Source organism: Lepidochelys kempii, chromosome 13 (assembly GCF_965140265.1).
Source record: "Lepidochelys kempii isolate rLepKem1 chromosome 13, rLepKem1.hap2, whole genome shotgun sequence".
NCBI lineage: Eukaryota > Metazoa > Chordata > Testudines > Cheloniidae > Lepidochelys > Lepidochelys kempii.
Window position 1 is genome coordinate 36,765,148 of NC_133268.1, and position 17,259 is coordinate 36,782,406.

Sequence of the window (17,259 nt, forward strand, 5' to 3'; positions counted from 1 at the left end):
TTATATTTTGAGGAAATTACTGTTTGTATAATGGCTAATATGTCAGGTTTGTTGGGCCCTGGCTCAGCAGCTTCTAGCTCGGAGGCTGCAGCCTCGGCTGATGATTGGACAAAAGCTCTGGGGCAAATATTGGAAAAGGTTGTGCTGCCCCATGCTGAGTCAGACTCTTGTCGTAAGTTAAGATTATTTGCTGGGGAGGAGGAGTTTGAACCCTGGTTAGAGCATACCACTGAAATGCTGCAAGAGTGGGCCGTACCAGATGCAGAAAAGCGAAGATGCCTTATAGAGAGCCTTGGCGGCCCAGCATTAGATGTGATTCGCACCCTGAAGCTCATTGACCCTGGGGTCAGTGTGAAGGACTGCCTAGAGGCCCTTGAACACAACTTTGGGAGCGTAGAGGGCCCTGAAGACAGCTACTGTAAGTTCCTTAATTCCCGACAACAAAAGGGCGAGAAGGCTTCAGCCTACATACAGAGACTGGAGAGACTGCTTCAGAGAGCTGTCATGAGGGGAGCAGTGACTGCTGAGCAGATGGATCAGACCAGTCTGGCTCAAATTGTAAGAGGAACTCAGTATCAGAACCCGATTCTACTTCATTTCCGGCTAAGAGAACGACGGGAACATCCCCCAAGTTACTCCCAGCTGATAAAAGAGGTCCGAGAGGAGGAAGAAAGGCAGGCTGCCAGTGAGTTTTGGGAAGCCCAATCATCGGAGCCAGCCAGCACAACACCACTGCAAATGGCCAGTGTACTGATGGTGAGCACCAGAGAGGAACTTGCCCAACAAATGCAGGTCCTGACGGAACGGATAGCTGAGCTGCAAAGTACCGTTGACCGAGTTAAGACTTCTAGGAATAAGAAGCCTCAAACTGTGGTGATTGAGAAGCCCGCACTTAGAGCCACCATCCCCCCCAGGTGAAGGGGGAAAGGCCAATTCTTCTGCTACCGATGTGGTCAGGATGGACACAGTGCTGCCAAGTGCTGTAATGAAGAAAACCCCTCCTTAGTGTATGGAAAGCTGAGGATCAGTTGGGAGAGATCCGGTAGCTGCCAGAGGGTCTGGGGACAGGGACCCCCCAGGTCTGCAGGATTTGAAGATTCCCCCAGAAAAGACTGTCCAGCTGGGATCCCTGCAGGACTGATAGGGCCTCGAGCAGAGGTCATGGTGAGGATCGAAGGGGTGGAGTGTAAAGCAGTGCTTGACACTGGATCTCAAGTGACTATTATATTTCAGTCATTCTACCAACAGATGCTTAGGCACCTGCCTATACAGCCACTGACTGGCCTTGGCCTATGTGGCCTCAGCATGGATGAATACCCCTATCAAGGGTATGTCATAGTGCACCTGGAATTCCCAGAGGAGGTTGCTGGGGTAAGAGAAGAGGTAGACACAGCTGCCTTAATATGCCCTGACCCTAAAGGGACTTCTGATGTGTCTGTGCTGATAGGGACCAACTCCAGTCTCTTCAAGGTACTCGCAGATTACTGCAGAAGGCGGGCTGGGGACCAGTACCTGAATACCCTGATGATCCATACGCTTTGTGCTAAAGCTTATAGGAAAATTGAGAGCGCTAAAAGGGACACATCTGAGCTACCGCTTGGGGCACTGAAGTACGCGGGCACAACCCCCTTAGTAGTGCCTGCAAGGACGGAGCAAGAAGTGCTTGTCATGAGTACCTGTCTGAAAGGCAGTAAAGGGACGTTAGCAATGATAGAGCAGCCGATGGGAGGAGAGCTCCCTGAAGGAGTGCTGGTCCCCAGTGGAGTCATAACTCTACCTGCTGAAGCCCAGGAAAGGGTGACTATACTGATTGCTAATGAAACGAGTCGTGATATTTTTGTGAAGCAAGGACAAAAGATAGCAGACCTCTTTGAGCCTGAGTCAATTGTAAAACCCCAGTATGAAACTCCAGTTCCAGCAATAGACCCAGCAAAGTTTGACTTTGGAGATTCACCAGTGTCCGAGGACTGGAAAGATCGCCTGAGGAAGAAACTTTGTGAAAGATCCAAGGTGTTCTCACTGCATGAGTGGGATGTGGGATGTGCAAAAGGAGTAGAGCACAATATCAGACTACATGACTCTCGACCTTTCAGGGAGAGATCTAGGAAGATTGCTCTCTCTGAGATGGAAGATGTGCGACATCATCTTCAGGAGCTGGCTGCGAATGGCATCATTACAGAGTCCCGCAGCCCATACGCCTCACCCATTGTGGTAGTCCGCAAAAAGAATGGGAAAATCCGGATGTGTATTGACTACCGCACCCTAAACAGCCGTACTGTGGTCGACCAGTACACTATGCCTCGAGTGCAAGATGCCTTAGACTGTTTGCTGGGAAGCCAGTGGTTCTCTGTGTTGGATCTTCGAAGTGGATACTACCAGATCCCTCTGGGAGAAGAAGATAAGGAGAAGACAGCCTTCATCTGCCCATTAGGGTTTTATCAGTTCGAACGCATGCCCCAAGGGATTTCTGGAGCACCTGCCACCTTTCAACGTCTCATGGAGAAAGTTGTGGGAGACATGAATTTACTGCAAGTGTTAGTTTATTTGGATGACCTGATTGTGTTTGGAAGAACCTTAGAGGAGCATGAAGAAAGACTTCTTAAAGTGCTTGATAGGTTGGAGGATTATGGTCTGAAGCTTTCAATTGACAAATGCCAGTTCTGCAGAACCTCAGTGAAGTATGTGGGTCACATTGTGTCCCAAGAAGGTGTGAGTACTGATCCTGATAAAATAGAAGCACTCACTACATGGCCACGTCCAAGTAACTACAGAGAACTCAAGACCTTCCTTGGATTTAGTGGCTACTACCGCAGATTTGTGAAAAACTATGCTACGATTGTAAAGCCTCTGAATGATCTTACCAGGGGACATCAGTCCAGCAAGAACAAATCTAAGTCCAAGAATAAGGGGAGGTCCCCAAAGCCTCCTGTGCAGAGAGACAATGGCCCCTTTGCACAATTTGGGCCACGGTGGGATGAGAGATGTGAAAGGGCTTTTCGAGAAATCATTACTTGCCTAACTCATGCTCCAGTCCTAGTTTTTGCTGACCCAAGCAAACCATTTATCCTGCATACTGATGCCAGTTTGGAGGGTCTGGGAGCAGTCCTGTACCAGGAAGTGGAAGGCAAATGTAAACCTGTAGCCTTTGCCAGCCGAGGATTGTCTGATAGTGAAACTCGCTATCCCACCCACAAGCTGGAGGTTTTGGCCTTGAAATGGGCCATCACTGAGAAATTTCGAGACTACTTGTATGGTGCTCAGTTCCAGGTGTGGACAGACAACAATCCACTGACTTATGTGTTAACAAGTGCTAAGCTGGATGCTACAGGGCAGAGATGGGTGGCCGCCTTGGCTAGCTATGAGTTCAGCATTCAGTACCGATCAGGGAGAAGCAATGTAGATGCAGATGCATTGTCCAGGCGTCCGCAGGCTCCAGAAGTTGCTGTGATACCCACAGATGGAGTGAGAGCTATTTGCAGTGTGAGTCGCCGAGAGCCAGAGGCCCGTGAAGACTTTCAGGGATGTGTTGCAGAAGCTTTGGGCCTGCCCCCTGAATGCATGCCTTCTGCTTCGGTGAACTATATTGCATTAGACCAATCTCCTTTGCCCATGCTCAATGCGGTTGACTGGCAAGAAGCCCAGCGGCAAGATATTGACATTCGTGATACACTACTTGCCAAAAGGGAGGGGCGAAGCCCAGCTGCGGTTGTCCCACCTAACCCGGAGGGTAAACTACTATTGAGAGAATGGACCAAACTAAAACTGATTCAGGGAGTGCTACACCGAATGACCACTGACCCTTTACAAAAACAACGAGCACAACTAGTACTGCCAAAAAAGTACAGAGCCCTGGCCATGAGGGCCCTGCATGATTACTTTGGGCATTTAGGGATGGAGAGGACCCTGGAACTTATTCGTAGTAGGTTCTATTGGCCCCGAATGGCTGAAGATGTTCGCAGGAAATGTGAGACTTGCGCTCGATGTGTTCAAAGGAAAACTCTGCCCACGAGGGCTGCATATCTCAAGAACATCACCAGCAACAAACCTTTGGAGTTGGTATGCATTGATTTCTTGTCTGTAGAGGTAGACAAGAGGAATGTTGGAAACATTCTAGTAGTGACTGACCATTTTACACGGTATGCACAAGCATATCCCACACGTGATCAGAGGGCCACCACCATTGCTCGAGTATTGTGGGACAAATATTTCTCAGTCTATGGATTCCCGGCTCGGATACACTCTGATCAGGGGCGGGATTTTGAGAGTCACCTTCTGAAGGAGGTGCTGAAGATAGCAGGAATTAAAAAGTCTAGGACAACGCCTTATCACCCCCAAGGTGATCCTCAGCCAGAGAGGTTCAATCGAACCCTATTAGATATGTTGGGAACTTTGCGACCAGAGCAGAAGGCAACCTGGAGCCAGCATGTCGCATTTCTGGTGCATGCCTACAATGCCACAAAGAACGATGCTACGGGAGTCACCCCATATCTCTTGATGTTTGGGCGAGAACCAAGATTACCCATAGACTTGTGCTTTGGTGTATCAGAGGATGGAGATAGCTATGAAACTCATCAGCAATATGTATCCCGACTAAGAGAAAAGCTGCGGGATGCTTATCGCTTAGCTACCGCTGCGGCTCGGAAGAACGCAGACCGCAACAAACATCGATATGATGCTAGAGTGCGTTCGCAGGAGCTCCAGCCGGGGGACAGAGTCCTGCTGCGAAATTTGGGTATTGCTGGCAAACACAAGATAGCTGACAGATGGAAGGCAATCCCTTACCTGGTGATGGAAAAGCTGGGAGATCTGCCGGTCTACAAGATCAAACCTGAAGACGGTCCAGGGCAAATAAAGACGGTGCATAGAAACCTTTTGCTCCCTGTGGGGGAATTGGTAAGCACCCCTTGTGAGATGGGCCACGGCAGGGCCGCCGGGCAGAACAGAGGTACTAGACCAAAGCCGCCATCCAACACAGACAGTGGGCCCCCTGCAGCTAACTTACCCCTATTCTGCACATCTGAGAGTGAGTCTGAGGAGGAAGACACAATCCTGGTGTATCCTGGGATGGAGACAAGATTTCAGTCTCGATCAGCTGAACCAAACGAGAGTTTTCCCTCTTCCGCCCTAAACCCAATGGCGGAACTATTTAGGCCCCTTTCTGATACCCCGGTGCTGCTGATGAGACCCCCCTGTGATGACACACACAGGTTATTGGACAATGGGGACAGACAGGTAGAGGATGTCCTGGGCACCTTGGACCCTCCAGCGTTAGCACTAGGAGTGCAGGGGCCTACGCCAGTAGCCGAGGGACCCTCCAGGGAAGCCTCTCCATCCGTCACTCAAGAGGATGTTCCCCTTACTTCGGCAACAGAGATTCTCAATAGACGAGACAGGGTGATAAGACCAGTGAAACGGTTAACTTATGATGCACCTGGGGTGACTAGTGAGGAGCCAATACATTTAGCACACAGGCTTGTGGAAGCTAAAGTGGGCTTCCTGAGGCCCTTTGGAGGAAACCAATGAGTTGGTATAAAGGGAGTGTGATTTGTCGGGACGACAAAGTCTCGGCTGGGGGGAGGATGTAAGCAGTGTCAGGATGAGCTCCACCCTGACATCTGGTGGTGAGGTGTGGCAAGTTATGGAAAAGAACTTCAGGGGCCGATCTCATTTGCATAGGTACACCCACCACGCCTAGAATGAGACCATAGCTGCCCAAATGGTCACTTTGGCTGCCGTGGGATCCCCAGTGTCCCTGTTATTGGGGCAGGAAGAATAAATTGTTATTACCCTGATTATGGGAACTGTGCTTGAAACTGTACGTGGCCTTTTGTTATGATGGAGGGATTCACCATCAACTAAGTAGCACTCGCTAGGCAAGGGCCATGGGTTCCAAAACTGTGTGAATGGAGAGAGGCTGGGGACAAGTATTAATACTTGGTGGCATGGGCCCCTTGGTGAGGGCCTTACATGCTGATGGCACTTCCTCCTCTCTCCACTGTGGAATATCAGAGCTAATTTTGATTTCATTAGAAGTCTAGTTATAGGCTGCTGAGCTCACTTTGGGCTGACAGTGCACCAGCACTGGGGCTCCCCTACTATAAGCTGAATTTACCTAAGAGCTGAAATCACTGAGTGTTGTGTTAAGTAGTGGGGGAGCCTGAAGATATATTGTGGAGCAGTTTGCAGGACGGCTGGTGAAGCAGTTCGACGCGGAGCAGTGTGTGGATGGCAGGAGCTGCTTGTGGGCCGTGGAGCTGAGTGAAGGAGTTCGTGGGGCGGCTGGCGGAACGCAGCTGAGCGAAGGAGTTCGTGGGGCAGCTGGCGGAGCGGAGCACAGCTGAGCGAAGGAGTTCGTGGGGCGGCTGGCGGAGCGGAGCGCAGCTGAGCGAAGGAGTTCGTGGGGCAGCTGGCGGAGCGGAGTGCAGCTGAGCGAAGGAGTTTTGTGGGGCGGCTGGCGGAGCGGAGCGCCGCTATGGAGCTATGGGGCGGTCAGCTTCAGATCACGTAAGGTGCCTCTTACCCCCGTCCCATTTCCACCCAGGTTGGGAGGTAAAGCTCCGCCGATAAACTTTGGAACTCTGGGCTGCCCTGACCAGGGACAGAGACTTTTGGGGCATTGGACTTTTGGGACTTTGGGTGATTTGGGGTTGCTGGACTCAAGAACCAAAGGGAAAAGGGCATGCCCCAATTTGCTTGGGGTGGGGTTGTTTTGCTCATGGGTTGTGTTATGAATCCTGTTGGTGGTGTTTCCCCAACATAATGCCACATTGTTTCTCTCTGTTATTAAAAGGCTTTTGCTACCCTCAGACTATGTGCTTGGGAGAGGGGAAGTATTGCCTCTTGGAGGCGCCCAGCGGGGGTGGTATATATTTGTCCCAGGTCACTGGGTGGGGGCTCGAGCCGGTTTGCATTGTGTTATTGGAATGGAACCCCTAGATATTGAACCCGGCCCTTGTTGCTGCCAACTCTGACGGGCAGAAGGGTTACACTCACATGGCCTGAGGATGCTCAGAAACACCGCTGAAGCCGGCTGCCCTCACTCTGCCCCCTTTCCATGGGCATGGGTCATCTCTGCCGGTGACTCTCAATCCTGACCTGCAGCACCCCCGCCCCATCCCAGTCCTGGATTCTCACCCTCAGCCAGGTCTGCTTATGCTCCCTAATGTCTGACTCTGAGAACTGTTTCTGTTCGTGACACAACTGTGTGTGGAGACACACCTTTCACTGCCTGGGGGATTGGGAGAAGTCCCTGCTCAGACACTTGGCTTGACAGTCAGGCCTCAGGGCTAATAGTCTGCTACAGATGGGAGGGTTTTATCTTCCAAGGAATGGCCACTGGGGGTACATCACCATAGCAGCAAGTTTCAGAGAGTGAGTCAATTGATCCCTGGGTGTGGACCAGACTGGACACAGCCCCAGCTGTGCAGGGCGCAATATGCCATGCATCCACAGATGTTGGGGGCCTGTCCTTTCTCCCTGCCATATGTCTGGGTGTACAGGCCCTGGGACCCATACCCTGTCCCCACCCAGTTGGGGCTGCAAACCTCCTGGGTCCAGATAGAAGCACTCCCCCCCTCCTTAAACTGGCCATGAAAATGCCACTCGTGGGGGATTGGAGGAGGCCCCCTGGGAGAGAAAGGGAGGTTCCCACACTTTGTAGGTGATGTTTATGGGGCACCATAAGGAAGTGGGACAGGTGAGGAGAAGGCCAGGGGGCTTTTTACATGTAGGGGTCTTGTCTTCAAGCTCTTCTCCACAGGTTCATAGACTTGAAACATCCAATTTGAACACACAAGAAGGTGAGATTTGCAGGTGTTCCTGTGACTCCTGGCACTGGAGCTTAACAAAAAAATACAGAGCCATTTCAGGGGGGCTCGGAGAAATGGGGCCGGGGTCTCAGGGTGATTTTTAAGCTGTTTTCTGGGGCAGAGACTTGTAGGCACGTGAGAGATTCAAACGTCTGGACAGCCAAGGTCACATTTCCTGGTGGTCAGCCTTGTTGTGTGGGGTGTTTGCTCTTTACTCAACCATGCCTGCCATGGGGCAGGCTCACAGGGACACGGCTCCTGTGCCGGCTGTTCAGGGCCTTCCCCATTGCCCATCCCCATGGTAGCTGTGCTGCCCCAGGTCCACCACCTCGCAGGACACGTGCTCCCCAGCCTCTGGGAGAACGTCGGCTGTGGGCTCTGTGGCTGGGCTCCAGAAACCCACAGCCGGGCCCTGTCTTCAGCTTGCTGCTCTGAAAGACACGCTGGGGAGGAAGCGGGGAGCTGAGCCAAGCCAGCGGGTGACTCAGCATCGGCTGCACTCCCCACCAGATGAGCTGTTGGAGGGAGGAGTTGGAGAGATCCAGATGAGCTCGGTGAAAGGTGTGCTGGGCTCCAGGCAGGCCCCAGGGGGCACTGATCCCAGATGCTCTGGGAGAGGGGGCAAAGATTCCCTGACCCCGAGTGACTTTCCTCTGGGCTCCTTCCCCCAGAGGGAGGTTGTTTTCCAGCCCCAGCTCCCTCCCTCCTGTCCCCCACGTGTCAGCGGCGTGATGCTGAGGTTTCTGAGGGTGCCTGTGTGGTCCCAGCTCCCCGCGAGGGGGTTGCGTACATGACCTGTGGTTTGCTGCTGGCTCTATAAATGCCCCAGGACTGAGGCTCGAGCACTGTCACTATCCCAGGATGGTGACGATGCTGATCCTGATCCTGCTGCCGGTGGCCTTTCTCCTGCCCCCCTGGGCTGGGGCTGGTGAGTACAGGGAGATGAGGGATCATGGGGAGTGGAGCCGGCAGCTCTCTGGACTGTTTGCAAATCCTGGCTCCTCCCTAGAGTCAGATGCTTCTGCCAGGGCGACCGTTGGCTCCCAGGACCTGGCTAGGGAAGGGTTTGGAGGTGGGGGCGATGGAACCCGGGTGGCAGAGCTGGTACCGAGATAAACCCCCTGAGACACAGAGAGAGCAGGAGAGAGACACAGGGGGGTCTTAAGTAGGGGCTGGGAGCCCAGACTCCTGGGTTCTATCCCTAGCTTGGGAGTGGGGTCCAGAGGTTAGAGCAGCGTGCGGGGTTGGGAGTCAGGACTCCTGGGTTCTAGCTCCTTTGTCTGTGTTGTCACATTGGGTTGAAATTGTTTAGGGAAGGGGCAGTGCTGTATCTGGCACAATGGGGCCCTGATCTCGGCCAGACTCAGTGCAGCGCCTGGCACAATAGAGACACTGATCTCGGTCGGGGTCTGCGCAGCGCCTGGCACAATAGAGACACTGATCTCGGTCGGGGTCTGTGCAGCGCCTGGCACAATAGAGACACTGATCTCGGTCGGGGTCTGTGCAGCGCCTGGCACAATAGAGACACTGATCTCGGTCGGGGTCTGTACAGCGCCTGGCACAATAGAGACACTGATCTCGGTCGGGGTCTGTGCAGCGCCTCGCACAATAGAGACACTGATCTCGGTCGGGGTTTGTACAGCGCCTGGCACAATAGAGACACTGATCTCGGTCGGGGTCTGTGCAGCGCCTGGCACAATAGAGACACTCATCTTGGTCGGGGTCTGTGCAGCACCTGGCACAATAGAGACACTCATCTCGGTTGGGGTCTGTGCAGCGCCTGGCACAATAGAGACACTCATCTCGGTTGGGGTTTGTACAGCGCCTGGCACAATGGGGCCCTGATCTCGGTTGGTTGTACCATATGCAAATAACAGCAACAGACTCTCAAACAGCCTGGTTGATATGGATGCCAAATTAACATTCCTAAGTCATCTCTGAAAGCGGTCAGGTGTGAGCTACACACAGACTTACATTGGTTTAACTAAACTGATTTTAAACCACATCTGTAGTTCAACTGGTTCAGCTTTCCCTGTGATTTAAACTTGGCTGATAGCATTGGAAATTTCCCAGGGGCCAGCTAGCCCCACAGAACCAACGGTGGGTCAACCCATATGAGTGCCTGCATATGGGGGGGTTGCCCGGAGTTAAAGCAAACGGTGCAGTCTCGCAGTTCCTAAATCCTGCATCCCTCTGATGGTCAGAGACTTTCTCATTTCCACCTCAATCTATTCCTGCCCAGTTTATCCCATTTGTCCTTGTTAGGACAATTGTCCTTCAGCGTCACTAGCTCTTCCCTTGCCCTTCTGTCCCCTCCACCCTGATGTCTTTACATCGATTGTCTAGATTTTATTTCATGCCCAGAGACCCATGTGTGTTGGGACTTGTTCTGAACTGGTCCGAAGAGGCTTTTATTTTTCCATGGGAAATTTTGACTTTTCTTTGAAAGCTCCCAAAGTTAGGTCTTTTTCTATTAACTTTTTATTAATTTTTTAAAAAGACAGAGAGAGAAAGTGCGAAAATAAACAACAAAACATACATAAACTCCTCATAAACCAAAAACTTCTCATAAGATATTAGATATTTGCTACTCACCTTAGCTAGGCTTGAGATGTTATCTGTAATATGAATGGTTAGAATATTAATCCCTCACTATGTTCCACAATTTACAAACACAATTTGCTTATAAAAATCCCACTAAAGGAAAATTATTAAAGGAAGAAAATGACTAGAAGCAAAAGTCAGAGGAGGGGGATAGAGATGGGTAGGGGAAGGAAGTGGGTAGAGAAGAGAAGGAGGTGCGGGGGGCGGGGGGGGATGCATTTGATCGGATCATTCGGATACTTCCAGGAAAGCATCTCATATCTCTAACAGCTTTTCTTGGTATCTCTGTAACAGTGTAGAGGGTTAGCGATTATCCCTCCCCTTCTGGCTCACTATATCACAGGGGCACCGCCCAGTATTGGGGAGTTAGCGAATCAAACGTATGGACCTGAAGACCCTTTAGTGGGGTAGGGCTGAGTTGCCACGTAGGCTCGGTGGCGCTGATCCTTGGGCATGGCATAGCAACAAACAGGCCATTCCTCCTAAGGTGAGGATGTTGCCACCCCAGGCAACAGGAGTAGGAAGGACCAGGGCCCACCCTACTCCACTGGGTCACAGCCCAGGGCTCTAACAAGGGCAGATGACTCAGCGGGGATCCTACCACAACATGGTGACTCGGGTTCTGACAGACAAACTGGACCAGCATCTGTTTTCCCTCAGCTACTTCTGACCACAGTCTGAGCAAGGGGTTCCGTAGTCCACGGGTCCTCTGTCTCATCGAGGTACTAACCTGCCAGCAATCCTGGTCAGTCCCCTCCACTCTCAGCTTCCTCTGGAGTCAGGGTGATCCTTGACTCGGCAGCAGGCCCTGGACATCTGTCTCCTTCCCTGGCTCAGGCTCAACAGGCTAGAGGCTCCTCTTATACTTCCTGTCACACCCCTCAGCCACTCCACCACACTACACACAGTCTGCCACTCTTTACATGCTGGCCAAGCTTAGGATGTCTATGGTCCAATCTTTGATTGTTGGTCCCTTTTTGGATTTCTGTGTTTGTGGAACTAGTCTTTCCACCACTGTTAGTGCTCTGCTTAGCCAGAGTCTTTCAGATTTGTTCCGCTTCCAGTTAACACACATTAGGTTGAAAAATACATGTTTAATTTTATTTGAATAAAAAAAAACCCCTCTCCAATTCAGTTCCACCCAAAGCATCTAGGTGCCTTCCCAGAGCACATGGGTTAAGTCAGTACCTGCCGAATTACAGCATCAATATTTGTCTGACTTATCGGCATCTGTTTTGAATGATTGAAGAGAGGCACAATACATCCTCCATATTCCTGTGGAATTAATCTTAAATGTCGGTCCAAGAAGCAGTTCAGAGCACGGGCTAAAATTTGTTTCCATTTGCTTAGCAGAAAATAATTGGCCTTGTTCCTCCTCCCAATGCTTTAGGGGATCAGCGTTTAGTTCAAATTTGCTGGCCAGCTGTGCATATAATGTTGCCTCAGATCTTGGATCTGGCAAAACATTTGGAGAAATGACAGCAGGGTTGGGTCGGGGTTGGGAAGGAAGTGGGATAAACAGATGGGAGACAGCATGTTACTGTTGCAAACCTTGCCACTCCTCCTTACTCTCTCACATAGTTATTCAATAGGCGGACCATGGACCAAATCTGGACCAAATCTGGTCCAGACACTTTTGAATGGACCCCAAAAGCTTTTTATTTACTTATTATTATTACCATTATTGTTGGCTTTTTATGATTATGTTCTGTGGCATTTATCCTTGATTATAACTTGACCAAGAAATGTGGACCTTGACAAAAAATAATTAACTATCCCTGCTCTGGCAAAATAGTTACAAATATTCAACTGAAAAGTGCCCAAAACTGGGGGAAAGAATCAGATTTTGAAGAAAAATGCCAAAATGTTGAGGAGAGGAGGTGTGGTCTAAGAAACTTTTCATGATCTAGAAAACCCAGTTTTCTGTTGAAAAAGAATTTGGAGGGCCAGCTTGGGAGCAGCCCTGGCTTGTCACTGTGGCTTGATGGAGAAGGTGAAACATCAGCAGGGGACATGTCAGTGGGTTTCTGGTTGACTTTGCCTCCCAAATCCGTTAATTCAAGGCAGAGCAATTATTGCCCCACTCCCGATGTGTTTGACACTGATTCGCCACCCAGAGAGGTCAAAGCTGTAGATTTACCCCCAGCACTATGGGGTGTCCACTCTGGGGCAGAGTGGAGCAGGGGGCAGGGTTCCAGGCACAGGGATCCCCCCCAGAAAAGCATCACAGGGGATGGGTTGAGGCTGTGGGGACTCCCCTTCAGGATGGGGAGTTCGGTTCCAGCCTGGCCCTGGGAGAAAATGGAGCTCTTTGTATGAACCTGGTCTCCCCCACAGGTGAGATCATCGGGGGCTGGGAAGCCCAGCCCCACTCCAGACCCTACATGGCCTATCTGTCAATACAACGTGGAGACAAGAATCTTTTCTGTGGAGGGTTCCTGGTGTCGCAGAACTTCGTGCTGACGGCCGCTCACTGCAAGGGAGAGTAAGCGTCTCTGTGCTGGGGATGTCGGGGCAGGTCGGGGTTAGCAGGTGATGGGGGAGCCGGGAGCTCTGGCGCCATCATAGTTGCAGGGAAGGAGCAGTTAGTGCGACAGGCTGGGAGAGCAGAGCCCAAGGGTCTGATCTGCTCAGGGGGCGTTGGCCTGTCTCTGGGGGCCTCTGCAAACCATGGTCCAGAACCAACGCTGGTTAGTTCAATGGAGCTATAGCCAGTGTGAGCAGCTGGGGTCTGGCCCATTGCCCAGATCAGGGCAGGGAGGTTCTCACAGCCCTAGGAAAGCTCTGCAGGTCTCTGGGAGGCCTGGGCATGGACCCCTGTCTGGATCTAGCTGGGAGGGGTCACAGGGATAAGGGAACCTGAAACCCAGGGGCCGGGAGGACAATGGGAGTGAAGCCGCTTGTGGGACAGCACAAGGGCTGGTGAAGACACATGCTGGGACCCCAACACCTCTGGGCAGATGCTTTGTGCTGGAGCCAGTGCCTGACATAGGGGAAAGGCCCTTGTGCCATGCCCCACCCCACCTGAGCAAGCCAGTCTCTCTCCCAAGATGGATCGGAGCGAGCTCTGCTAGAGGGAAAAGGCCTTGTCTCCCCTTCCCCAGACCCCCAAAAGAGTAAGTCTCCAGTCCAGGGTCTGGATCAGAGAATGGGAATGGGAATCTTACATTTTTACTGGCTGCGAACTGAGTCCGAAATCACTTCTTTAGACCCCAGGCTGCCCTGTTCCCACAAGTAGCCGTATACCTGTGTCAGACCCACACATGCCCATCCCATCCCATCCCATCCCATCCCATGTTCTAGCCCCTACAACCCACATGTTGCTCTTGGCTTTTGCAGCAAGATCACTGTCATCCTGGGAGCCCATGACATTACCAAATGGGAAGGGAGCCGACAAGTGATCCCTGTGAGACGCCAGTACCCCCACAAGGATTATAACAAGGAGTCCTATAACAATGACATCATGCTGCTGCAGGTACTGCCCCATCCCATCCCCCTACCCCCAGTGACCTCACACAGCTGCAGGTACCTCCCCCATCCCATCCCCCTGCCCCCAGTGACCTCACACAGCTGCCGGTACCTCCCCCATCCCATCCCCCTGCCCCCAGTGACCTCACACAGCTGCCGGTACCTCCCCCATCCCATCCCCCTGCCCCCAGTGACCTCACACAGCTGCCGGTACCTCCCCCATCCCATCCCCCTGCCCCCAGTGACCTCACACAGCTGCAGGTACCTCCCCATCCCATCCCCCTGCCCCCAGTGACCTCACACAGCTGCAGGTATCCCCCCATCCCATCCCCCTGCCCCCAGTGACCTCACACAGCTGCAGGTACCTCCCCCATCCCATCCCCCTGCCCCCAGTGACCTCACACAGCTGCAGGTACCTCCCCCATCCCATCCCCCCGCCCCCGGTGACCTCACACAGCTGCAGGTACCTCCCCCATCCCATCCCCCTGCCCCCAGTGACCTCACACAGCTGCAGGTACCTCCCCCATCCCATCCCCCCGCCCCCAGTGACCTCACACAGCTGCAGGTACCTCCCCATCCCATCCCCCTGCCCCCAGTGACCTCACACAGCTGCCGGTACCTCCCCATCCCATCCCCCTGCCCCCAGTGACCTCACACAGCTGCAGGTACCTCCCCATCCCATCCCCAGTGACCTCGCAGTCATGGGTTTGCCTGTTTCTGGGGGTTGGGGTGTGTCTCTGTGTCCCTGAGTGCGACCCTCACATTGATCTTCATCGGTCTTGTGTCTCAGCTGGCAAAGAGAGCGAAGCTGAACAAATCGGTGGATACCATCTCCCTGCCCCGCGCCAGCGAGAGAGTTGAGGCCGGGGCCACCTGCAGCGTTGCCGGCTGGGGCCGCACTCACACAGATTGTACATCGACCCCGGCCAGGCTCCAGGAGGTGGACGTGTTGGTGATGCAGGATGCTGCATGTCCTACGAATACTTACAGGCCATACCGCTACTATAATGCTTCCACCATGATGTGTGTGGGGGATCCAAAGACGGGCAAAGACTCTTGGAAGGTGAATGTCCTTCTGGCTTCAAGCATCCTCGATAAATCATTATTAATGAGGCTGCTGGTGTTGCAATCAGGCCTACGAGCAGCTGTCAGCGATCAGGCCCCACTGCGCTGTATAAATGAAGGGGAAAATATCGGGTCTTCTCCCAGGGGGAGGCAGAGAACAGTTCTAGGGGTGGGGGCACGGGGGCTCAGACCAGCTGGATACTGGGGGAGCCAATCAGGGAATGGGTGGACATAGGGGGATGTCACTGAGCTGTGCGTCAGCGGGAATGACTCACTGAGCTGTTCTCCACCTGTGACTTGTTCTATTTCACAGGGCGATTCTGGAGGCCCCCTGGTGTGCAGGAATACAGCCCAGGGCATCGTCTCTTGGGGGCCTCCCACCCCTCCCGGGGTGTACACGAAAGTCTCCACCTTCATCCCCTGGATACGGGCAACGATGAAAAGGCTGCAGCCCAGAGCCAAGCCGGGAATAGCAGCGGGGGCTGGAGCTGCATCGCTTCTGTCCTCTGGTGATGCCCAGATGTAGGTCCTGCTTTGCAGATTGGCTGAGCTCCCCTCTCCCCAGGATAGCCCCCTCAGCCATCGCTCCACTCAGGCAGTGCCCAACCCATAAGCATCAAGGCAGTGAGCCTAGGGGAAATAAGGAGCCAGGTTCAAGACCACATCCCTTTGGTTCCCTTGGCAATCCAAACCCCAACCCTTAGGCTAGGGAAACAGCTGGTTTATTTCCTCGAGGGTAACAGACATAAACCAAATCCTGGGTCAGACCTGGCAGTTTGTAGCTCTCCCCCATGTCAGCTGGTTGAGTGATCATTTATTGGGGGATTTTCATTGTTACCTGACCTGCTAACTCCTGTGAAAACTGCAGCCTGCCCTGGCCTCACTGGACCTATCCCATGGGTTAGTTCATCGGGCTGGCCACCACCCGTTTCAAATACTCCTGTTCCCAGTGCTGGGAAGGCCAGTGGGAAGGGAATGCAGAAAAGGCTGCACTGAACGGATTGCAGATCCATCCCCGGCGCTGATCGCCTCCTTCCCACCTTCCCTGCCGCGCGGCCTGCTGCATTTCGCTCCCTGCTACATTGCCAGCAATGAATAAAAATGAAGTTACCAAAAAAAAATAAAGTGTTTCAGGTATTGAGCCATCAACCCAAGCTGTGAAATCCAGAGCAGCTGCTGCATCGGCCAGGGCCAGGCGGGAATTCACCCCTACAGGGGAAGGCTGGGCTCGTGGTTAATGCACTAAGCTGGGACTTAGGACACATTGTATGGGGAGATTTTGGCAAACCAGTAAAGTGCCTGAAACCACTACTGCTTATTGCTAAATGCAGCCAAGTCAGCAGGCCTTAAAGTGGCCATGCAGCAGCCTCAGCTTGACCAAGGCAGGAGGGGAGGGGGTTTGGGTGACACAGAAGGGGCAGCTTGACCCCGCGTCCTTCCTGATAAGAATTGTGTTGAAGCTGCTGATACATGCATTTTAGAAGAGCCCCAGGAATGTCTACTGGGGCCTCAAGACTGCAAACTATGGAAAAACCCACACCTGGTTAATCAATAATCAGAAGGGACCTCTTGCTTGACCATTGACACTGCTTGTTTAATAAGTTTTCTTTAAGGGACATGTCATTGTATTACTAATCTATAAATAAGGGGGAAAAGTTTGAGGTAGTTGGACTGGACTCTCCCTCTGGATGAATCTTGTGTTCCCCACCGGCGCTGTGCCACTCGAGAGCCACACTCAGCTTCGGTAATTATCGAGGGTTGGGGGTGTTTTACTAACCTGTTTAGCTTTAAGTGAAAGCACTCTTGTGTCGTCCTATATGTGCCAGCCATCTATCGGTTGGACGGCTGTGTCTCCCCTGATTTATTTCCTGACACCACCTCGCACAGAGTAAAAGTTACCAAGAGCTTTGGGTTGAAAGAACCCCGGGTAACAACATCACATGGATTTTTTCCCTACACATTATAGAAAGGTGCTCAAGGGGCCACACATCCTCTTCCCAAGTGTGATGTGATGGTCTATAGCTGACACCAACTAACCTCTCATGTGTTTTATCTGGTAGGACATTGATCCATAAGTATCCAGGATCATTTTCTTCCCAGTTATCAGTGACTTGGAAACAGGTGGTGCCATTTTTGACATTGAGTGCACGCCCTCCCCTTTTGTCCACTTGATCCTTCCTGATCAGCTGGTAATGATGGATTTTAACCGTCCAGTCACAGGAATCATCCCACCAGGTTCCAGTCACACCTGCTACATCAAACTGCTGCTCCGAGAGGAGCAATTCCAGTACCTTGTGTTTGTTCCCCAGACTCC

At 52.4% G+C, this 17,259-nt stretch overlaps 1 protein-coding gene across 1 annotated transcript; it reads left to right on the plus strand.

Moving 5' to 3' along the window:
* Positions 1–8,669: 8,669 nt before the first annotated feature.
* On the plus strand, positions 8,670–16,029 carry LOC140897071 (mast cell protease 3-like). Its single transcript, XM_073309351.1, has 5 exons — positions 8,670–8,736; positions 12,750–12,897; positions 13,752–13,887; positions 14,671–14,943; positions 15,259–16,029. The coding sequence occupies exons 1-5, from the start codon at positions 8,670–8,672 to the stop codon at positions 15,469–15,471; spliced, it is 837 nt and encodes a 278-aa protein (XP_073165452.1). The 3' UTR covers positions 15,472–16,029.
* The last annotated feature ends 1,230 nt before the right edge of the window (positions 16,030–17,259 follow it).

Excerpts from the sequence above, each read along its gene's own strand:
- LOC140897071 (XM_073309351.1), top strand. The coding sequence starts at position 8,670 with ATGGTGACGATGCTGATCCTGATCCTGCTGCCGGTGGCCTTTCTCCTG. Across the intron at positions 8,737-12,749 it reads GCCCCCCTGGGCTGGGGCTG|GTGAGATCATCGGGGGCTGG; the intron begins GTGAGTACAGGG and ends TCTCCCCCACAG. Across the intron at positions 13,888-14,670 it reads ATGACATCATGCTGCTGCAG|CTGGCAAAGAGAGCGAAGCT; the intron begins GTACTGCCCCAT and ends CTTGTGTCTCAG.